This window comes from Penicillium verrucosum (genome assembly GCF_028828655.1).
Source record: "Penicillium verrucosum strain IBT 35672 chromosome Unknown utg000001l_segment0_segment0, whole genome shotgun sequence".
In the NCBI taxonomy this organism is placed as follows: domain Eukaryota; kingdom Fungi; phylum Ascomycota; class Eurotiomycetes; order Eurotiales; family Aspergillaceae; genus Penicillium; species Penicillium verrucosum.
This window is the reverse complement of record NW_026643210.1, coordinates 884455-907099: the sequence shown is the minus strand read 5'-3', so window position 1 is coordinate 907099 and position 22645 is coordinate 884455. Positions and strand designations below refer to the sequence as shown.

The window sequence follows — 22645 nt, the reverse complement described above, 5'->3', positions numbered from 1 at the left end:
TTATTTTTGATTTTTTCTTGGAAAGTAGATCCAATTTCTCAAATTTTAATCATTGTTATGTTGTTATATTGGTTGTTATACAAAAGAAAAACCTTAGACGCCATGCTGCTGCCTCTATTCGTACGGTATGGTGCTGAAAATGAATATTAAATACGATTCAGAGTTCCAACTTGGATAATCGTACCCCTCTTTGGCCATTCGTAACCCCTGCCCAAATATTTGAGGCGCATTTTCTTAAGTAGGCAATGCTCCTGCCGTTGATACCATATTTTGCCAATTGCCCTACCACTTTATACACCGCCACATTATGCAGCAGGATATGTAGTAGGTACCTGTACTTTGTATGTAAAGCGCTAATAAAAGTAAGTCACTATAATTTTTATCCACCATATACATGTATGTTGTCACCAACTGCCTCGTCAACTCTTCCATTAATTGGTTTTTTTTTTTTTTTACTAACTCCCTTATCGCCACAACGGCTTGTCCAAAACTAGATTGTCTACTCTCTAACTCAACGCCTAAGATCGTCGCCGAATCCACACTCCACGTTCCTCCCCCCACTCCACGTTCCTCCCCCCACTCTACGTTCCTCCCCCCACTCCGCCACTTCCACCCCTGTATGTTCCAAGATTCGAAACGAGACAGGCCACGAGGCAATCCCACAAAAGACGCCAAGAGAGGGCCCGAAATCGGCGCCGTGGCCAGACGGTCGAGGACATGAGCATAGAAAACCAGTATAATAAACCTGTACTAGATTACTGAACGGACCTAGCGCAATGATAAAATTTTTACAACAAAATAGTATGTCTCTTTTACTACACAACCACGACTGAAGAAACTGAATAAACTGGATAGATTGTAGGTCAGAAAATATAAAGTGGCAGAATATATAGGCGGTCATTGTCATTGCCAAGACCGGCATGTGGGCAGAATTTTCGGCCCGACTCGATCGGGAAGGCGGGACTGACCTCAACTTTCAGGGCTTGGAGTTCCCGGTCGGGGACCTGGGGGGGTACGAATATCTACGGGGCGGGTACATTTTCCATTAGGCCGTACCTTATGTATCTATCCATGGATATCAATCTCGGAGCACGCTATAACATCCTTCCAAGGTTGGAATTCTTAACAACTTTGCCACAGCTCTAAAGGTGGCCATCTCTGATGTCATAATGTGGGGGTTCTTCTTCCCTTTTGTCTTCGGTATGTCCGAATGAGCTTTTCTTTCTCGCTATTAACCGCTTTCGATTTCCGTTGTAGATTTAGTATTAAATTTAATATAGACCAGGCAACTAGGTCTGTTGGCTTTCCAGTAGGCTGTGAGGGGACCGTGATCAGGATGAATGATGCTAGGCGCGTATCTATATTCCAAACCAAATATCATTATGTTGAGATTTACATGCAAATGGCCAGGTGTACCGGATTGGAGATTTGATAGATGTGCTTTATCCATGTTTACCACTCAGATTTTAGTACTAGGAAAGTACTGCGAGGGTACCTAAACCTGATTCAATATAACCACGTACGGAGTACATGCTTTATGCCCCGCGCTGGAACAAACATCAGGCCTTCTCTGCTAAACCTCAACCTTTACCGCCGAGACTCTCTTTGCCATTTCATTGACAGCATCCATCGTCCTTGCAACTTTAGGCACTTTATATCCCTCAAGGTAAGGGATACGATCTTCTTCTATCATATAGTAAGCATCAATATACCATAGTGGTGCTAATATAGCAAGCAAGGATTGCGGAACATACCAAATGGAGCCTTAACCCAAGACTTTGGCGCGGCACCTGCGGCCTCATCCCATAAAGTCACTAAATAAAGAGCCTTTGTACCAGGGTTGCCCATAACTTGCATAGCGGAGGCATTGAAGCTGGGATTAACCCTGTTGGCCTGGGCTGCGCGTGCCGCACAAGCCTTACCGGCCGTCTCGACGGTGATATATTGGTTCACCTCAGAACCGAGAGTGTCATCAAGGTTGAGGTTCTTAGCGACCGTCGCCCAGATGTTAGGATCGAAGTGCACATTGTCGCCAAAGTAGATGTCATTGCGCGACAGTGACCCGTCGAACTCGATCTTGTCGTGTCTTGCCAAATCAAAGAGGTTGAAGGTCGATTGGTTCCCCGTGGTTGAGAGGTTGAAGTTCATAGCCAGCTCGAAAATCCCGTCCATAGTTGTGGGTTCGTAGTTATAGGCGCCAGCTATGGCGGATCGGAACGTAGGTAGATCGATGTCTTTCCCTGAGCGATGGAGCCAGCCGTGGTTGGCCAGGGCATTCAGACCAGGGCATGGAGACCGACTGTCTCCTGGTAGTGGTGGCTGGAACTCATGGGCTTTATGCTCCCAGCCGTGCGAGCCGACTGTAAGGCTGAAGAGAACTGTATTGAACAAGCTTAACTTCATGACTTGTTGGATTGATAGTGGTATTGAAGATTCGTGGGTGAGTTTGTGAAATTGATTTGCTTGTCTGTTTAGTTCGACATGTCTGAGTTCTTATATATCTGAACATTGTAGTACTGTAGACCGGCCCATGGTCAACGAGCGTATCCAGGACTAAATCAATCACCTAGGCGCGTATTCTATACGCGGTGGATGCAGAGTATCAGTGGGAATATCACCCTAAGATTCATGGGTAGTTAGGACCTTCCAAGATTCTTCAGGCTGCCAGTAAGCCTGCGGTGCAGCTGAAGCTTATGGGACCTGTAATCTCTTCAATCTCGGATTATTAAATAAATGATTATTAGTTCATATACCACTTCACAACGATCTCACGACCCACATATTGGAATCCATAGCCCTATCAAATCCATCAACGCAAAAGCATTTTTTTATTATGCTCAGACACTTAGAGGCCTGCAGAAACACTGCTCGGGGGAATCCGGAGAGGAGAGAGAAGGAATTCCATAAAAGTGGATCATCAGTGACCCCTATTTCTTTGTCCCAGACCCGCACCACTGAAGACATTGCTGGGATTATCCTGACGATCGTCGTGTTGGCGATTGATAAGGCGGCCGGTCGGGTTTACAGAATAAGATGTCTTTAGGACACGTTTTCCAACTATACCATAAATTGTCAAAAGAGCGAATAATCCGGCTAAATCAGCTAAATCTTCCGTCTATTGGATACTGGTATATATTCTGTACTCCATGAATAGTATTTGTCAAGCTGACAAGTTTAAGCGAATACGCACTTGCATGAAGCCATCACACGTATTACGAAGACGTATAGGGGTCATAGGCCCCCACTAATGGGCCATAGGCTTAGTTGGTCTTTGAAGGTAGGGCCCATAGCCCACTGCTGGTTGGTTTATGGGTCAAAGGTCCTGGACCAACTCGGCCCATTGCGGAGGTCTAATCTCATTTGTCCCAATTTTCTACCAGGTCATGCGAGTACGTATTTGTTCATTCGGTAAGGTTAGGTGAGAACGTCAGGGTGTACCGTGTAATTTACATTCACAACATACTCAACGAGGAAACATCGATAGGCGATTGGTGGGCGGGAAAGTTGCCTTATGTGGGGTGTTGTTGAGAGGTAAAGGGCGAGATAATTCTTATACTCTTGACAATATCTGGGTCGGCGTGGTAGTTTCCTTCGGCGGGTTGTCAAAAGGCGTGCGCTCCCACCTTGTCACAGTATCTTCCTGTCATTTCTCCGGCTCTCCAACTCAATAGCCTTTGTGTTGATTAGCACCGGGGCTCCTAGTCAATGAGGCCGGCTTTTGCTTAGATGCAGATAGAACGACAAGAAGACATGCCCTCTAGCAACGATACATGCTATCCTGGCTCTAACTCTAGACTAGATGCTGTCACAGAAGCGGTCGTCTACGAAACGGCAGAATCACCCGAGACAAATGACTCTGAGGACGATGCTGAGTGTATCTCAACAGACGGTTGCAACTGTCAAACCCAAATCCAAAATGCGAGAAACGGTCTACTACGTCTCTCTGATATTGCTGACGACACAACTCCAGAAGGGAAATGACATTCAAAAAGTTGAGATCTGCGATACATGTATTAGTCGTGATCAAAGCAACGCCGTTGTTGGAAATCCTGCTAATCGCAGTGTGGCGGAGCAACCTCCGGTGATACAGACTCTCACGGATCTCGAGAATAGTATTATTGGCTGGGATGGTTAGCGTGACCCGGAGAACCCCTTCAACTTCACGTCTGCAAGGAAACGGCTGATCACCAGCATACTGTCGGCCATTGGGTTTATGACTCAATTTGCCTCATCCATCATAGCCCCCGCAATATCTTTTATTCAGAAGGACTCTGGGGTCAATGATCTGACAAAGAGTGCGCTTCCAATAAGCATTTTCTTTTGTTAGGTTATGCAGTGGGACCTCTATTTCTGGGGTAGGCGGATATCCTCCTATGCTAGTGAGGGAGCAGGCTAGATTAGCGTTGGTCTCACCGTAGCAACTTATTTGTTACTAGACAAATCTTTCCTGTATCTAAGGGTTGCCACAGAATTAATCTACAGGTATTCTTTGATATCGGGAAGACTCAGATGCCCTCTAAATGCCCCCTATACGCATAGCCTTGAGCCCTGAATGATTCCGAGCTTCTATGCTAGCAATGATTCCTGTCTTATCAAATTTTGCTCGGTCTGGCAAGGCTTGGGGGCCCCTAGGTCATTGCTATGGTCATCTAGCGATTGCAGACATCTCTTCGGTCTTTGTTGAATAACTTCTAATGCCGGTGCCTGCACTCCTCGGAGTCGAACCTCGCTATTACCCATCGTTCACTGCATCTCGGGCTTTATAGCTCCCTGCGTCAATTGCTAGCGACCCTCCGTACGACCAATCTTAGCTTCCTTCTGCCACGGCTGAAAGCTGGGCTAGTCCTAATGCACTCTCGGTCCCCCTGTCATCCGTGGACACAACGCCTAAAAGTAGATGCCGATCGGTGCTGCTAAGCCGAAAATATCTCATGCCAGTAGGCCGTCGTACGGGTCTGCTCGGTGATGCCACAGCCATAAATAATGCCGGCAACGTGGGATGAATGGGCCCGCAGAGCGGTCTCAAACCCTTACCTCCAAGAAAGAAAACCCAAGGAATAGGCAACCGTATAATTGCGATAAATCCGAGTACGCTCGAAGCCTATGCAACCCTAATCTTTGTATACACTACACTGAGAGTCAGTAAGTGTTGTCATGAAAAGAGACTTGTCGGATTTCTTAGTATCTTTCTTAGATTCTGCGGCTTAGCTCTCTACTCAATCAATCTCGCATTACACCATGCACTTCGACGTCCACCACATAATCCGCTATTCGCGCCAGTTGGACATGCATTTTTGTTATGGTGGATGTCACCTGACCCTATGTGACAGGACTATAGTCTCCTTGCCTCTTCTTCTTTTCCCCTTCTTCCTCCTAAGGAGTTAGCACGAATACAGTTGCATTGCTTTCTCTCTCTTGTCCTGGCTTCCCATCCATCTTCGCCTCAAATACTATAAATAGAAAAAGGTCGGACCTAGTTCTTTGGCATAATCGGCCTTGATTCTCTCTTTGTAACAGTGCTCGTGATATCTTTTCGTATGTATAGTTGATTGGTTGGGTATACAAAGAGTTATGCTATGCGTTAGTTTTATTTCTTGCGAGATCTAGATATTATTTTCTTTGTTTTCGGTCCATTATTCCACCCACCCCAAGGCAGTATGGCGATGGAGGCTAACAAAGGATCTTAGCTTATATGTCAATCCCCTAATCGAGGTATCTCTGGCTCTACTTGCCTGTTCTGTGCAAAGGGTAGGTGCGATAGTGGAATCAGGGGTTCTCTTAGAAATCGCAATAGCGCTCTCCATCTCGGAAATTGAAGAATGGGTTGCAATCCAACCTAAATTGATCAGAGAGGTGGAAATAATTAGACTTGAGTTTTTACGATCTTTATTTCTTTGTTGTTCTTGATTCAAACATTTTGAGTGCCTATTTTTATCCCAAACTGAAACTCGGATTGTTCGACAAAATCCTCAATTCCCAAGAACATTCCATGACCCCCAAATAAATCAAGTAGAACCAGATGAGGTCGCTATGAAATAAACTATGAAGACATTCAATTCAAACGTATCGCAAGAAGCTGAATTGTTGACTAAAGAATGTATTGGTCACATCTTGAACCCGCCCTGTTGTACATGAGCTCTTCGATGAATGTAATTCGAATTAGGAATCCTTTGATCTGCCCGAGGTTCAAGATTGCTGGAAACTTCCATCGAGATGTTGACTTGCGCCTTTTTCCATTCAAAGATGTGGCATTGGCCGCCAATTGGAATAATAGCTCGGTACCGAGTCATCTCAAACTATCTTCTTTGGTGTCAGGAATGTCCCAAAACATTGGGGAAAGCCAATAACATTGCTCTTTACTCCCACATCGTACTTCGGCCCTTTGATTCTCTTCCTTGGGTTATTACATTCTCGAGGTCGCTTGTTCTAATCCCGAAAATAGAATAAACCTTTTGACCTTTCACCCCTTCTAGGTTCAAGGATGGCTTTACCCTACATACTTTGTGTAGTGGCCCACTAAAGTAAAGCGCTTTTTTATCCAGCTATAAATAAAAGGATGCCATCCGTATCTAGCGGTTATAACATCTCCGATCTCCTCTCAATCTCGAGTGTGTCAATCTACCTTCTTACCAACTACCGCATTCCTCTGACCACCAGACATGTGGGAGAAACAAAGCGTATTCGAAGTTGAGCCCAGGTGGGGGGGGCACTCTGAAATTTTCCCAACAAAGAGCGCTCATAGATGAGCCTCCCATGTGGGAGAGCAGTCCCGAAGATCCCCGATATAACTTCGACGATATGACATTAGCACCAGTACCACCCACCCCTGGGATTCATCTACTAAGTTCCTACTCCGACGACATTTGTGGACTTACAAGCCCAAAGGCCAAGTATGTCATGAAACTTCCAGTGCTCTATCCGTCCGGCGGCATCAACGAAGAATACAAAGTTATCATCTCAAGGCGCCTGCACGACGAACTGGGAAAGACCTATATGATAGAACATAATCCGGTGCACGAGAAACGTCGCTATGTCGCTTGGTTCGGTTTTGACTTGGATGACTTTGGAAAAATCGTCGACGGGGAGACATTTTTCCACATGCTAGAAACTGCACTTTCATCTGAGAAATTCTTCGTGCAGGATAGTGTACCGCTAGGTGGACCTGATTTTCCTAAACGTGCATTATGGATGTCGATGTATGGATATTTCGGGAATTGGTACAAGCCAGAAGAAAGGAAATGGGCAATCACGGCTTTAAAAAGGCACACGCGCCTCCTTAGGAAGCTTTGCGAGCGAGGAGATATCGAACTTGTGCCCGAGTACCTCGCAGATGAGGCACATGTACCCAAATGCCTCAGAACATATCGGCATCGAGGAACTGAATCGGATCCTATGATCAGGACAACTCCGGACTTGAATAACAAGTCTGACATTTGGTTGTGTAGCCCCAGGGCCTTAGTTTTTCCTGAACTTCTGGTCGAGAGATGGCTTTTGGGACGCGCGGAGAGAAAGGAGAAGGCAGAAAAGGAAAAGAAAAAACGTATGCATGGTTGTGTACATGCCTAGCGCTACGTCGCGCTCTCTATTTCCATTTCATTCAGATGAACATCTGAGATCTTTTTGTTTTGTTGCTCATTGTTATTTTCGGTCACGGGTTGATTATTGTCTCATTTGCTCTCTTCCTTGGGCGTCTCCTAACACCCCTACACAATGAACTTATGGAGATCCATTTAAAGATAATTTACTATTGTGAAGGGATCAGTGTCTCTTACCATCAAACAAATAGGGCTGGGAATCTTAATAGATTGACCCAAGTATAACCGCTATTTTCCCCATTACGAGAGGATAGGATCGTTAGCACCGGAAGGGCCACCAAGGTGAGACCCAATGATATTGATTTATTTTACTCAAAGGTAAAACCGGGTTCTTTGACACAATCACCGTTGATTCTCCTACTATTGAGACACCAAAAGCCTGAGTTGTACGGGAACAAAAGAAATGATCAGCTCAACCGTTAAGATCGTTGTAATGAAGGAAAGACAACCAACAGGGTATTCATTCGAACCCAGTGTTTAATATGGTCGAGGACTGGAATATGAAGCTTTGTTGCCCCTAGAATGGACATTGACTCTATTACTAGTTATAACGTAGCTATACAATGTAATTAAACACACTATCATTATAGGAAGGGAAAGACAACCAATAACGAATTTCACTACCGAGTGGGCCACCCATAACACCATAGTAGATGCCATATTTTACAATATATCTCTTTGTTGCCCCTGGAATTGACATTGACTCTGTTGCCATGACGTAGCTATACAATGGCTAGTTCATGGATGAAACTAAACACATTGTCGTTGTAAGAAGGGCAAGACAACCGACGGGGTTATTCATTCGTGTGTAATACGGTCGCAGACTGGAACATGAAGCTTTCTTGCCCCTGGAATGGACATTGACTCTGTGGTTATGAGGTAGTTATACAATGTCTAGTTCATGGATGAAACTAAACACACTGAAACAATAGGTTCACAGTGCAAAAGGCTATCACATAGTTAACTATATATTTCATGAGTTCTATCACTCATCTAATATTTTCTCATACTCTCTTCGTTATTTCCGTCTCACTCAACATGGATGCTATTTCTCTTGTTGCTGCGGGCATTGCCATTGTAACTGTGGTGTTAGGTGTGGTCCACATTTATGGTGATTACAAGCAACTGATTGAAACCGAAGAGCTAATATATCGTCTTAACATGATCGATACACTAAGAGCCACCGCTGCTTGTCACACGACCTCTGTTGGATACACCTCGAGATATTCATCCGAAACTGACATCCGATATAAAGTTCTCTGCCAGGACCTTCAAAGGGAGCTGGTCAACTCCATTCAGGCGGCAGATTCACTGAACAACGAGGTTTTCAAGATCTGTGGCGAAACAGGCCCCAAGATATCTACGAATTATAATAGTCTGGTAAAGCTTATGCGGATGCAGTTCAGAAAAGGGTCGTTCCAGCGCTTGCAAGGTCGGTTATCCGTTCATGAATCCTCTATCAAAGTTTTGGTCGATACTATGACTATGTGAGTTTTCCATCATTCAATTTCAAACCCTTTAACCAACAATTTGTACTTAGGTACTCCCAAAACGCCCATGTACTGAGAATGGACAACCCCATATCTACCAAAAGAAGCAAAGTATTCACTCCCCAACTCGTCAACGCCTTCTACCAAGGGAAGAGTGACTATTTGGGTGACTTATTGCAAATGTTGAAACCATTGGCTGTCAAAGAATCGGCACAACACCGGCAAATGATCTGTATTTATGGCAAAGAGGGAACAGGAAAGACGCATTTATGTTCCAAATTTGCAGATGAACATAAAGCCATGTATGATCTGCCAAAGGGCGCTTTATTCATATTGATATCTTACTAACTATTCAATTTTCAACGAAAAAGTTATCGGGGTATCTTCTGGCTCGACGCTGAGAATGGATGCTTCGAGAGCCTCGGTCCTCCCTTAACAAAAACAAAGGAGGTTGCGGAGCTGTCTAGTGTTGAAGAGCCATGGCTCCTGATCATCGACAATGTTGGAGATCTAGCAGACGCAGAAAAGTATTTTCCTTCCGGCGACAAAGGACACATTCTTGTCACGACTAGATCATCTCCTCCTGGGAGTGTTGATTCTGTTCACGTTTCAGAGATGGACAAGGAAGAGAAAACGCGGTTCCTTCTGTGGTCGGCAGGGTTGGTGATGCCCTGGGGGATTCGGAGCGAGCTTGGGCAAAAGAAGTCATTGCCCAATTCGGACCAACGTCTAACCTTCTTACCCTGACCCATGTGGGTGTCGTGATTCGCAATCGCTTTTGTGAGCGGGAAAGCTATCTGGCACTGTTCGAAAAACAACGGACAGAGGAATCCGAAGCCGGTATCTTGCAGGGTTCGCAAGACTTGCCTTTGAAGGTAGCGCTCACACAAATTCGAAAACAAAAGATTCGGTGTTCCAAGGACGCACTCGCTCTACTACATTATTCGGCGGTTTCCACCAGCAGATACATCACTTTTGATGCCTTGGCAAATTCAATCCTCGCATTCAAAACTGCCACGAAGCAGCAGAAAGAGATCCACAGCAGGTGTTTTGACCAGTCTGTGAAAGGGGCAAGAAGCTGGAGAAAATCGAAAGTTCTCACATCAGAATTTCGCAGCATGCCTGAAATTTCGTCTGATGCAAGAGCCCTACGTGATATTGACCGTTTCCGAGCTCAATCGGCAACCAGAAAGCTCGTTGACATGTCGCTTTTTCTCTATCACCCATCGAATGATACATACTCAATGCAACCCGCCGCAAAACAGTGGGTCGCAGACAGGCTAAATTCCTTACGTGGAATTTGAGCCCGAGAGTGGGGAGAATATCCCTTGGATCCACGTTCCTAGACTCCGTTTTTTCTTTTGTTTTAAATGATTATATAGATAGCATTTTTAGATTTCACGGTTCGATCTTCTGGCTTTCCGAAAATATAGCCTCTATTCGCACATTCCAGCATGCACATAGATATCTCCCTGTATAGGACTTGGGCTCTTCTTCAGCATCCTTTCACACGACCAAGACAACGTGTTGATGACGAAAGAGAAATAATATGCCCAAACCCGGATATACTACATACGACCAGCTGGTAAATTTCTAGATTTCTCCTGGCCCTTAGTGCAATTAGTACGTTATCCAACACCACAGGCCGATCTCAAAAAATTCAAATCGGACTCATTGTCACTATTGCCTGCGCTTCGGGAAAACACATAATGATTCTTAGGAACTATCTCGACATTATATACCATTCGAATATGTGTATAACTTAATGTATGTTTAATTCACATCACGTTCTTTTTTCTTTTCCCTGGTGTCATATATTTGCTCTATGGTTGGGATGCTAGTTTGATTGGTGGAAGATATATTGGTGATTTACTTGATACTTTAAACACATAACTACTTGGCTACAGTCATGTGTAGAAGTACCGCGCAGATCGACTTCCTTGTGATGTGTCAAATTTCCTCCAATGGAAATTTGTATCGACAGTCTATGTTGGCCGCCTCTTTCGTAAAAGTAAAGTTCGTACCCCACGCCAATAAGTTTACCCCGCAAAATTACTATTTAGGGCACGGGTAATGCGGGGAAAGTGACAATCCGCGCAGGAGACTATTGTGCTCAGAGAGCGCCAAATTATGCACTGAATCATGCTTCCTAGCCAATCCGAATGCAACTGATTCAGGATATGACTTCACCTCATCAAATGTATTATACGTGGTTCTTAGGGCAAATACTGTTAAGTTTTCCTTTCGCAACGAATGCTCCGAAAGGGAACAGCTACAAGGTGACACTAAATGCAGACTCATTCTCTGGTTCCCTAATTGAGGTATGATTCTACAAGCTAAAAGCGTTTACGTTTACGTTTACATGGAGAATAAGGATATCAAGTCTGATTATCTTTTGCCGGATGCGATCAAATCGCCTTTGACCCCCCCCACTCAGGCCTCGATTATCCAGACAGAGGGATGGAGGGAATCTTACCATGCATACAGCCTGTAAGAGCTTGGTCTAGGCAATCAATTGAGCTGACGACAGCCATACATGAAATGCGGGGAACCTCCCAAAAGTACCGCTAGAGAGGTGTTGGCTTTTGAGATGTGACAGCGACAGTCAACTTGGAAGATAGGATAATATAATCAGCAGTTCTCCTTTTAATGTGTGAAAAGACCACGGCTTTTCTATTTTCACCGTGCTGATATGATGTGCGTGATTTTGGGAGACACATTCCTTGGAATGCGTCGGCGATGAACGCACCTTTTGACGAGGGCGAAGTCTGCTATTAGCCTCCACGGGCGATAGGTGTGCCACTGGGAGCTTTAGTCCTATTGGCTATCATTGTCACCAAACGGCCACGTACGTAGTACTACATATATACGTCATTATATTATTATGCCACATAAGCTAGGGATTGGCCTCCCTTATCGAGCACGTAGTATAAAGTGTTTCAGTGTTAACCTGATCTATCGGAAAGGGAAAGGGAATATCACTGATGAATCAATGCACTAGTTATATACTTGCTGTCGTCTTGTAGAATACCCCTGAAAGGAGAGGAAAATAGGTGAGAAATCATATCTACGTTGTACATCCCCATATGCATCAAATCATATTGACCAATACGATCAAAGTCCCGTCTGGCACGCTTCGCCCAAAAGCTACACAAGAGCGCTTGAACTCTGTCTCCACGCGCGGGGTCAATATACGGGGTTATTGGCTGTATATATGACATGATTTGGGGAAATTATTTGGGGAAATTGGATCTATAGATACTTCCATGGACACCAAAGCACAACTATATAAGGCCCCTGGGAAGTCTCATCAAAAAATTGATTACTACCTCAAGCACCTTTTGGAAAATATTTTCAAATCACCCTTCTGTCAATATATTCACAGTCATGACTATCCCAGATGAGGTTGATATCATCATCTGTGGTGGCGGCAGTTCAGGATGTGTCCCTGCCGGCCGCCTAGCGAACCTCGATCCCAATCTGTCTGTCTTGTTGATTGAGGCTGGCGAGGATAACTTGAACAATCAATGGTGAGGACGCCGAAGCTACCCCTTTCAGCGAATGGATTCTCATCTCAACCTAGGGTGTACCGCCCGGGTATATACCCGAACAACATGAAGCTTGACTCGAAGACGGCATCGTTTTATCAATCCAGGCCATCCGAGCATTTGGATGGTCGTCAGGCTATTGTTCCGTGCGCCAATATTCTTGGAGGTGGCAGTTCTATCAACTTTATGGTAAGTGATGTCCGTTTGAAGTCTTTTTATCCAGTCGCCCCAAGCTGAATGCGTTGAAGATGTATACCAGAGCATCTGCGTCCGATTACGACGACTTTCAGGCAAAAGGCTGGACAACCAAGGAGCTTCTTCCATTGATGAAGAAGCATGAGACATACCAACGTGCTAGCAATAACCCGGAATTGCACGGAACCGACGGACCTATCAAGGTGTCATTTGGAAACTATACTTACCCGATCAAGAATGACTTCCTTCGCGCCGTTGAGACACAAGGAATTCCATTCACTGATGATTTGCAAGATCTGAAGACTGCGTATGAGGTCCACACCATAGATCGTCCATTGTATCTTGCTAATGGAGAGTCATAATATTACAGCCACGGTGCCGAACACTGGTTGAAATGGATCAATCGTGACACAGGTAAGAACAACGGTCTAATTCTGCATCATTATCATTACCTCTCTGACACTCAGTATCAGGACGACGAAGTGATGCGGCCCACGCCTATGTCCACAGCACCCGAGCTAAGCACAGCAATCTCCACCTTCAATGCAATACTAAAGTTGAGAAGGTGATTGTCGAGAATGGTCGTGCTGTGGGAGTTGTGACCGTCCCAACTAAGCCACTGAATGGTGGAGAACCAGTTCGTAGGATCTTCAAGGCTCGGAAGCAAATCATTATTAGCTCGGGTACAATGAGTTCGCCACTTATTCTCCAGCGGTCTGGCTTTGGAGACCCTGAGAAGCTGCGCCGGGCTGGCGTCAAGCCCCTGGTTAACCTACCAGGCGTGGGTCGAAACTTCCAGGACCACTACCTTACTTTCTCAGTGTACCGCGCCAAGCCTGACGTCGAGTCCTTTGATGACTTCATTCGTGGAGATCCAAAGGTTCAGAAGAAAGTCTTCGAAGAGTGGGATAAGAAGGGTACAGGACCATTGGCCACTAACGGTATCGATGCCGGAGTCAAGATTCGGCCTACCGAGCAAGAGCTCGGCGAGATGAAGAAGTGGCCTACCCCTGACTTTACAGAAGGATATGAGTCCTATTTCCGGAACAAGCCTGATAAACCGGTCATGCATTACTCGATCATTTCTGGGTAAGCATTAAACCCACTTCGCTTCGAATGCCACAAGGCTAATCCCCAGATAGCTGGTTCGGAGACCACATGCACATGCCGCCGGGCAAGTTCTTTACAATGTTCCATTTCCTGGTATGCTATAAACCGACTAAATTGGATCATCCAGTGCTGATAAGATAACTATTAGGAATACCCCTTCTCCCGTGGACATACCCACATCCAGTCGGCTGACCCTTATGAGATCCCTGACTTTGATGCTGGTTTCATGAATGACAAGCGTGACATGGCCCCTCTGGTCTGGGGATATATTAAATCCCGTGAGACCGCCCGGCGCATGGGATCGTACGCTGGAGAGGTCACTGCCATGCATCCCCAGTTCGCGTTCGACTCATCGGCACGGGCGCAAGATATGGATCTGGCCACTACCAAGGCATATGCCGGCTCGAACCATATTTCTGCTGGTATCCAACACGGTATGTCCTCGGTTTTTGCAGGCCAGGTATTCCGTTCGGCTAATCAAATGAATATAGGTTCTTGGACAACTCCGTTGGAACCTGGAAAACAACCTTCGGCTTCAACTCTCAATTCCAATAGACATGAAGCCCGTCCTTCTTTGGGAGTACAGTGATGACGACATTAAGCACATTGAGAAGTGGAGTAAGTATCAAGGATTGTAATTGGTGACCATTCGGATCATGGTGTCTAACCCTTTTGCTGCAGTTTCCCGTCACGTCGAGACAACCTGGCACTGCCTCGGCACATGCAGCATGGCTCCGCGAGAGGGCAACTCTATTGCACCCCATGGAGGCGTTGTTGACGAGCGCCTCAATGTACATGGAGTCAAGGGCCTCAAGGTTTGCGACCTATCTATCTGCCCTGACAATGTGGGCTGCAACACTTTCAGCGTGAGTGTTCTTTCGTTGGTTCCTTTGAAATTTTGCCAAATACTGACCATTCTAACCAATAGACTGCTCTCCTTATCGGCGAGAAGTGCGCAGTCCTCGTTGCGGAGGACCTTGGCTATTCTGGAGCTGATCTGGATATGAAGGTCCCTACTTACCATGCTCCAGCAGAATTCTCCAACCTTTCTCGCCTTTGAGGGTATTTTTGGTGTGAAACGAAGAACATGTTCCAGGATACTTCGTTCTATTTGGCGAGAGCAGACAATTTCCTCGGTGAAAGCGAGATCGTCTTCAAAGCGGTAGCTAGGTGCCAATCGAATAGGCATAGAGAAATCCAGTGAATACGAAATGGCCAAAAAAAGAAACGTAACATTTACAGCTAGGAGGTTCATATAGTCACAGAATAAAGGGGTGGCATTAGTTGCGGAAGGTCAAGAGAGAAGGACTATCAATGAAACGTACCAGCGACAATATGGCGAAGTTCACTACCAGTGACTCGATAGGTAAATAATAGAAGCAAATAGATAGGGAAGAGGAAAACCTATAAACGTACCTGCAAATATAACACATGCCACTACCTGGAGCTCAATGTAGAGATGGGGGAAGGACTCAGCAATAACACAATCTAATCCATCAGCTACGCCCAGTAGGGACTTGCCGACGCTACTACCGGAGCGACTTTTGTGGTGACCAGGAGAGTGATCTATTTTCCTTGATCTCGTGTTGTGGGCACATTGGAAGCTCAACTGGCGGCCAATAGGTTGGTTGATGTTATATGGGATATATGTATGTTGGGTCGTCCGGTAACTCTACTCACATCTCTCCCGGGACGGAGAATGAGAGCCTATATATATACAGCCTATCAACCTTAACGGAACCTGGTTCTATGTCTGGGAAGGCATGTATGGACCACTGTCTCTAGAACTCTATATCCAGTGTATGTGGATCATTGGTATATTCAATGTTCATACTTAGTAGGACCCTGAGGCGGTTCCTTGCTGTAACCTAGTCACGACGCCCAGCATGACGGTCCATGTTGCCTATGGTGACACTTGGTGTGCCAGGCTTGCTGATGTAGACCGGACAAGTCGCTATTTGTTTCGATCTGACGTGCAGTATGAGATTGCTATACACTGTCGCAAGTGTACTATTTTCGTGTGGTATTTCCACGATTGTGTCGATAAGGGCTCGTGTGAACGAAGTGTTGTGTGCCGCAAGAGCAATAGTGTTCTAACCGGATGCAACAATGAGTTCTACCCCTTGTTATGACTCGAACACCGACGATACAGCAGAGCAAGTGTCAAAAATGTAGCATACAGAACCAGCATACATTTCAAGGTTGCCCCGTATAGCCCACCAGTCCACCACGGGGAAATTGGGGTCAAAGTCCCACTTGAGCATCGATATTAGTAGCTATATAGGTTATGAAGTGAAAGGGGTGATATGTGTAGACTAAAAAAGTAAGCACCTACACCAGGTCCCATAAGCGGCCAGCCATTCCAGGATCATGGGAGTATCGGGAATACACATAATTCCGTAGCGCATGGGGACCAGCTGCACCATCCGCGTGGTCCATCAAGTGTCTGAGGAGTGTGGAGTGGGAATTGACATTTGGGCGGGCCGGAATGGTGAAAGAAGATCGTTTTGGAAGACATTAAGGAGCTCAGTCTCAAGGGGGACAACGTCTAGGTTGTAATTTTCCCAATAGAAAGCCAACACCGATACTTTACCATAAAAACGAATGGTTGAAACATCGGCATAAGCTGAGCTCAGGTCAGTCTCGAACCAGTCTGGCCCGTGTGGATCTGCTTGGAGGCCCACCGGTAAACGCATGGGCTGGCCTTGGCGTGGGGGTAGCGAGATTCGTATTCATATTGTGATAGCAGTTGAAAACTGCACCCTGCGATCCTTGCCTGGATTGATACCGGGCGCTTCAGAGGTAAAAGTAGATAGTACATAGAAATAGCAAGGGAGATTTCAGGTATGGGGGAAATTCTACAGTTTTCTAAATTTTAGTGGGACCTCGGCTCGGCTCGCTTCCGACGGAGTTTGTACCTTACGAACGATTATACAGGCCACTTGCTCATAACTCCTGGTCTAGTTACCGTTTACCCCTACGCACCGCCCTTTAAAGTTTATACTACGACGTGCTTACCGCCAACCTTGTCAATATATCAAAAGGTCGCGGTCTGATAAATGCGGTACAGTGGGTATTCATCAAGAGCACCCACTTCCTAGATATTATCTCTACAAGCATGATCATCCAATGAATATCAGTTACGCCCTCTGGCCCCCCTTTTATTATTTTGTCTTATCTCAATTAACGACCGACGCAGGGACCCCACCTGTGTCAGATAGTTGCCCTTGCTACCCGTGTGTGCCCTGGGTGTCTAGCACTTCCTGCGGTGTCAGGGGAGAAGTGCTCTAAGACACCTAGTGGGCAGTGGAAGGAGTTGCCCAAGGAACCCGTGCTGGGTCCTTCGGATGGATAGGAAGTCTGTCCAGTCTCATTACGACCATTACCAATCTCCTATCGACACAAACTTGGGTCCTGGAAATCCAAGCTTGTCCCAAGTCTCCCGTTGACCAAGCACCGTCAGATCCAAGCAATCTTTACTCGGAGACACCTTGTCCCCCACCTCGAAAGCCCCTTGCCTGAACCGGTTTCGATCCAGTTACCCTTACACTCTAGGACTCCTGCCGTTGTTTACGAATCCTAATCTTAACCCTACGAGCAATATCCCGACCGGGGAACCGCAGTCGGAAGCCTCAATCGTTGGCTGTTGAGTTGGACCACCTCTCACTTGCGTCATCCACCTCTCCACCAGACGAGTGGGACTTCGAGATGAAAGACCCAACCCCGTTCTCTGGTAGACCCGGAGAGAGTGTCAAGAATTATGTCAAGCAGTGCAAGTATGCCTGGCAGGGCATGGCACACATGAAGGAGGAAGAGAAAAGGGAAGCCCGGGCCATGACTCTGCTAGCCGGACTCCGAGGTTCCTACACGCCACAATGTTTCCCTAGATCCACGGATGTGTGAATGGTTGTCACTATAGCTTATGGACTGACCCCCCGTTACAGGGAGCGCCATCAGGGTTATGAATAGAGCCTTCACCCGAGTATCCATTGGAGTCTTCCTCTAAGTAATTCTCAAGGCCTTTATCGGGGCTTCCATCGGTGCCATCGTCAAAATCACTACCGGTGGCGTTTGGGCTTCCACGAAGCACACCCCTGCCCTTAATATTGGGATTAAGTGAGCGACATGGCAGAACCTGAGGGTCTGGTCAAATTTTGAACAATTCACCCATAGCCCGGACGCTTTAGAGGGGATATTGATGCCTTAATGTCTTAATTTTCTCGGATAAAAAAGAGTTTGGTTAATCTTGACCTGTATACTTAATACTATGTTCTATGTCAACCTCGTATACCGGGTGGTGGCTATAATGCGTGGAGATTCGGTACGTCATCTCGGTGTCATTCCACGGAAACTTATGTTATATGGAGTTGTTATATAAAGGACAGAGGAGATTCTGGATTTCCCTTTCGGTAATTCCTTGACAGCCCCATTGTCTAGTCGATCGATCCTACATATTGTCACAATGCATTCCAAGAAAGTTCTTGTTATCCTCAGCGACGGACACTCCTTCCCCCTGAAAAGGAACACCGGACACGATGCTGGCAAGGTTGTCGATCAGCCTTCAGGGTATTTCCTCCAAGAGCTAGCAAAGCCATTAAACAAAATATTGAACGCAGGCCACGAAGTGACATTCGCCTCACCGCAAGGTCGTGAACCCGCTCCGGACCCAAGCAGCGAATCACTCGTCGCCAATGCCGGCAATTTCTACGAACGTCAGCGAGAGTACAATCTCATCGAACGCATGAAGCGAGAGAATGGGTTCTCTACCCCACGACCATTCAACACCATCAACAACGATGAATTAACCACTTTCGCGGCTGTATTTATCCCAGGTGAACACGCACCACTTCAGGATCTAGCAGGCAATGCAGAACTGGGGCGCATTCTGCGTTATTTCCACCAGGAGAACAAGCCCACAGCTGTGATTTGTCATGGGCCTTATGCCTTGTTGAGTACGAAGAAGGCGGGTGATGGGTCGTTTGTTTATAATGGGTACAAAATTACATCGTGGAGCGACGCAGAAGAGAATCTTATGGAGACATTATGGGGTGGCGAGGCCAACAAAGTAGAGTCGACGTTAAGAAACGAAGGTGCAGTGATGGTTGAGGGTGTACGTGAAAAGACTGGTGGTACTACGTTGCATCGGGAGCTGGTCTCGGCGGGTAATCCTGTGGCGGCAAACGCCCTTGGTGATCGGTTTGTGAGGATGATCAGTGTATAATATCTTTTTTTTTTCCATCTCGTTTGAGATTCAACTACAGTAGAAATTAAAATATGTAAATGGTTTCCCCTATTGTGACGGAATTTAACGAAGGCGAGTTATAAGCTCAGCATAAACTGACCCATAAGGATCAAGAAAGGGAAACAGATACTGATTCCTTGAAGAAGGTGCGTCGAGGGGAGGAAAATAAATGATGTACGGGAGAGTATTATTTGCTGTATTTATATACATTTACGGCCTCGGGCTACCAAGATCCGTACAGAGTATACAGGCTGAAATATACGTAAAAACGAGTATTAAATGTATGCCAAGAGTGTAGTTATACAAAAGATGGGCTTTGATGGGTGCTCCCATCAATGGGCCCGGGGTCCAGGCCCATTCGTGGGCTTCGCAGAGGTCTAGACTCAATACTCAATAAATCTTCGAAGTTGAGCTGACCAGTCTCTGGTGGCAAAGCCCTTTCCGGATATTGATACTAACTGTGGGTAGAGCGACATCAGAGGTCAAATAAATATCAACAAGTTCTGGGAGGATAAACAACACCAACCTACCGGATAACTATTTTCTCGTTTCTCCAGATGCGTCATTATTTAACTTGGGCTCATGATCAAATCTCATAACTCCTATTGGAAGCAAGTCCGAGGAGTCGCATGATGTAACCATGAAATCACAGCAGGCGCTTGAAGTTTATATACAGCTCCAGGACACTGGTCCTCATAGTCCCACTTACTATCTTTGAATTTCATCGAACCTTGAGTATGAGCTTTATCTGTCGCTCATTTTCGCATGCAGCAGTGAGACAACATATCCGCCCGTGTGTGGGACTTCGATCATCTCGGCCTACCACTACTCGAAGATCCTTTGCCACTGAAAGTCCGAGTGGCCAGGAAAGGAACCCCCGATGGTTAGTCATGCTTTTAACATGCATTTCAGAGGTCGCATCTAACTTCGATTAATCCTTTGGATAGGCTACTAGTATCAATTGCTCTAGGGTTACCAATATCGATATACCTATGGCAGAGAGGTGATATAAAGATGCCTATCACCGAGCCTTCTACAAAGCCACGCGGAGCAAGTCAAGAGTATAGTCAAAGGGCAGAGGGGAACCAGGACGTTGGACAGAATCTGAACTCAGGATCTTCTAGTCGGGATGAGGTTTGTTATTCCTCGTATTTCATTCTCAGGACTTGGTTGGCATTATCGTCATTTGAAAATCCAGGCTGTCGAAACAATACATATCTAACCTTCACTTAGCCTCGAGGCATGGGTCCACCCAGTGGACCTGGAAATATTTCATTCAAGCAGGAAGGTCTGGATAATGCGGATACCATGAACCCATACGTGAACGAACCTGGGAAGAGTAAAAAGGGCGAGGGTGAGACGGACAGTGCAAAGGTAAAAGGGACCGTTAGGCCGGATCGACCTCAGGTGTGAGCCGTTAAATGATTTTTATGTTTCAATCAAATACACAATATAGGATATCTCATTGGCATACCAACCGAAGTTGTGACGTGACATTTGGTAGCGCCAGGGCCTTGGTAAACTCTGGTGGGACATGAGGTTAATCAAAGACACCGCCTCTAATTGAGCTAAATTTCTTCCATGTGTATCAAAAATGTTGACTCTATAGATTTAGCCTATAATTTTGGACCCTGGGCAACAACAGGTAGTGAGCTTGACTGGAGTGCAGAATCTCCCAAGCACGCTTAGAGAACCAAGACTTTAATAACACCATGAGTATAATTATCTTAATTAAATGAAACATTAAAATAATATTTCATCCAAATCATACTGATTGTACTCAACATCGCCCAATACGTGTCATAGCGAGAGGGGACACGGACAGATCAAAAAGAAAACACATTCCTACCACGCATTCGGGAATGCCATGTGGTAAACATGTTCCCCCTTTTGTCGCTGATAGAAACCCATTGCCTCATCGCAGATTTCCATATTCACCACATTCATTCGAATGTCGTACTGTCTGATCCGCTTTTCCATCGGCTCCGCAATTGCCATATACTCAGTCCTAACAACGGCAGTTTGAGCAAGGTCAGCAGTCTCATACAGTGCAAGTTGACCACTTCGCAGGATAGAATAGAGCAGCTTCATGTTCTCAATTTCACTTTCATAGGCCTCCAAAATGTGGATCACAGATAAGAGGGTCGAAAGAGACAGACCCTGGAAAAGCTTCAACGAAGCAATGCCATTGTTGGTCTCGCTTCGAAGAAAATGACGCCTGAGAACTTGAAGCTCACCAACTCGGTATGTGCGAGTTAAGCCGGCCCCGAGAGAAAGTGCTTCGAGTCGCTCGACATGGTATCGATCCTCGTTGTCATCGATCTGATAAAGACCCAGCCACACTTTCTTCCAGAGTTTCACGATGCGACGCTCCAGTTGGCTGCGGGTCGAGGCTGGCTTTTCAAGGGCGGCACCACCAAAGGTATACTGCGGAGGATCATCAACTTGGCCATCCACTTCAGCGTGGTCACATTCTCGGGTAGCGGGAATGCTGTGAAGAGGAGTGGTGGTAGCAACACAACACATCCTAGCACTGAACTGCTCGTTAATTTCGACAATGAATGCCTCATAAATCAGGAAACCTACTTGCTGCGTGCTTTTACTGCACGTTTGGAGGTGGGAGCAGATAAATGGAGAAACTCCATTACCTTCCGGAGGAATCTTTGGGCGCGACGGGGCTTCATTGCCATCAGAGTTGAAATAAGGGTACCTGTATTCAGAAGAAGCCAAGGTGATTTCTAGGCTGAGAGCTACATCTGCCTACTCTCAAACTGGAATCTAAAGCTTTATCACTACTCAATTCGAGAGTAGTATGTTGTAATCATGGCGTGCTGCTCCATTTTTGATCAGGGAACGACGGTCCGTTCATGGTCCCTGGTCCCTTAATGCTCATCTTGGTGAACTCCCATAAGCTCTCCGGTAAACGAGAGCGGATAAATATTTATCTATTGCCTTCACATAACTATTTTTACCTCCTGCGAGGGACATATATTTTATTTACGATCAGTGTGTCTGGGTCTATTTTGCCTTGATAACTCTGCAGGAGTCAGCAGTTGTCTGAAATGCTTATCATCTCTAGAATGACGAGATCATGATAATAAAATTACCCTGATCACGACTGTTTGGTAAACTGACAACTAGAGTTTTCTTGTGCCATAGTAGAATGAGTTAGTAGATGTCGTCGGGAATAAATTCCATGGATGTTTATATATTCCTATATAGGTAGGTAGGTAATTCTGACAGCACTGCTCATTCAATCTCCGAGTGTGTACTGCTCCATTTTAGAATAAAAACCTCAAAACTTGAAGACAGCCAGGGCGACTATATATAACAACAGACATGAGAAAATGTCATTGTACAGTCAGAATACGAGGTTAAGAACTTATGGCGTTTAAAATGACTAACTCATCCATGTTGTACAATATATATATGACTTCATGATTGGAGATACCTCGAATGCATCGC

The 22645-nt window shown here is 45.8% G+C and overlaps 9 protein-coding genes across 9 annotated transcripts; 6 read left to right on the top strand and 3 right to left on the bottom strand.

The window, feature by feature from the left end:
- Window positions 1–1722: 1722 nt before the first annotated feature.
- On the bottom strand, window positions 1723–2403 carry N7516_000340 (uncharacterized protein; the record flags this gene model as incomplete). The annotated part of the gene is made up of 1 exon (XM_057213062.1): window positions 1723–2403. The coding sequence occupies one exon, from the start codon at window positions 2401–2403 to the stop codon at window positions 1723–1725; it is 681 nt and encodes a 226-aa protein (XP_057074945.1).
- Window positions 2404–3750: 1347 nt separating this feature from the next.
- N7516_000339 (uncharacterized protein) lies at window positions 3751–3981 on the top strand (the record flags this gene model as incomplete). Its single annotated transcript, XM_057213061.1, has 1 exon — window positions 3751–3981. One exon carries the CDS (start codon window positions 3751–3753, stop codon window positions 3979–3981), a length of 231 nt encoding a protein of 76 aa, XP_057074944.1.
- A 2772-nt stretch (window positions 3982–6753) lies between these two features.
- On the top strand, window positions 6754–7421 carry N7516_000338 (uncharacterized protein; the record flags this gene model as incomplete). Its single annotated transcript, XM_057213060.1, has 2 exons — window positions 6754–7341; window positions 7401–7421. The coding sequence occupies 2 exons, from the start codon at window positions 6754–6756 to the stop codon at window positions 7419–7421; spliced, it is 609 nt and encodes a 202-aa protein (XP_057074943.1).
- Window positions 7422–8633: 1212 nt separating this feature from the next.
- N7516_000337 (uncharacterized protein) lies at window positions 8634–9832 on the top strand (the record flags this gene model as incomplete). The annotated part of the gene is made up of 3 exons (XM_057213059.1): window positions 8634–9082; window positions 9136–9387; window positions 9457–9832. 3 exons carry the CDS (start codon window positions 8634–8636, stop codon window positions 9830–9832), a joined length of 1077 nt encoding a protein of 358 aa, XP_057074942.1.
- Window positions 9833–12472: 2640 nt separating this feature from the next.
- Window positions 12473–14998, top strand: N7516_000336 (GMC family oxidoreductase; the record flags this gene model as incomplete). Its single annotated transcript, XM_057213058.1, has 10 exons — window positions 12473–12615; window positions 12669–12822; window positions 12882–13135; window positions 13199–13242; window positions 13302–13917; window positions 13971–14031; window positions 14087–14398; window positions 14430–14556; window positions 14620–14804; window positions 14867–14998. 10 exons carry the CDS (start codon window positions 12473–12475, stop codon window positions 14996–14998), a joined length of 2028 nt encoding a protein of 675 aa, XP_057074941.1.
- Window positions 14999–15806: 808 nt separating this feature from the next.
- N7516_000335 (uncharacterized protein) lies at window positions 15807–16377 on the bottom strand (the record flags this gene model as incomplete). Its single annotated transcript, XM_057213057.1, has 3 exons — window positions 15807–16031; window positions 16080–16193; window positions 16276–16377. The coding sequence occupies 3 exons, from the start codon at window positions 16375–16377 to the stop codon at window positions 15807–15809; spliced, it is 441 nt and encodes a 146-aa protein (XP_057074940.1).
- Window positions 16378–17646: 1269 nt separating this feature from the next.
- On the top strand, window positions 17647–17841 carry N7516_000334 (uncharacterized protein; the record flags this gene model as incomplete). The annotated part of the gene is made up of 1 exon (XM_057213056.1): window positions 17647–17841. The coding sequence occupies one exon, from the start codon at window positions 17647–17649 to the stop codon at window positions 17839–17841; it is 195 nt and encodes a 64-aa protein (XP_057074939.1).
- Window positions 17842–18400: 559 nt separating this feature from the next.
- On the top strand, window positions 18401–20593 carry N7516_000333 (type 1 glutamine amidotransferase domain-containing protein; the record flags this gene model as incomplete). The annotated part of the gene is made up of 2 exons (XM_057213055.1): window positions 18401–19153; window positions 20414–20593. 2 exons carry the CDS (start codon window positions 18401–18403, stop codon window positions 20591–20593), a joined length of 933 nt encoding a protein of 310 aa, XP_057074938.1.
- A 432-nt stretch (window positions 20594–21025) lies between these two features.
- N7516_000332 (uncharacterized protein) lies at window positions 21026–21706 on the bottom strand (the record flags this gene model as incomplete). The annotated part of the gene is made up of 1 exon (XM_057213054.1): window positions 21026–21706. One exon carries the CDS (start codon window positions 21704–21706, stop codon window positions 21026–21028), a length of 681 nt encoding a protein of 226 aa, XP_057074937.1.
- Window positions 21707–22645: the final 939 nt, after the last annotated feature.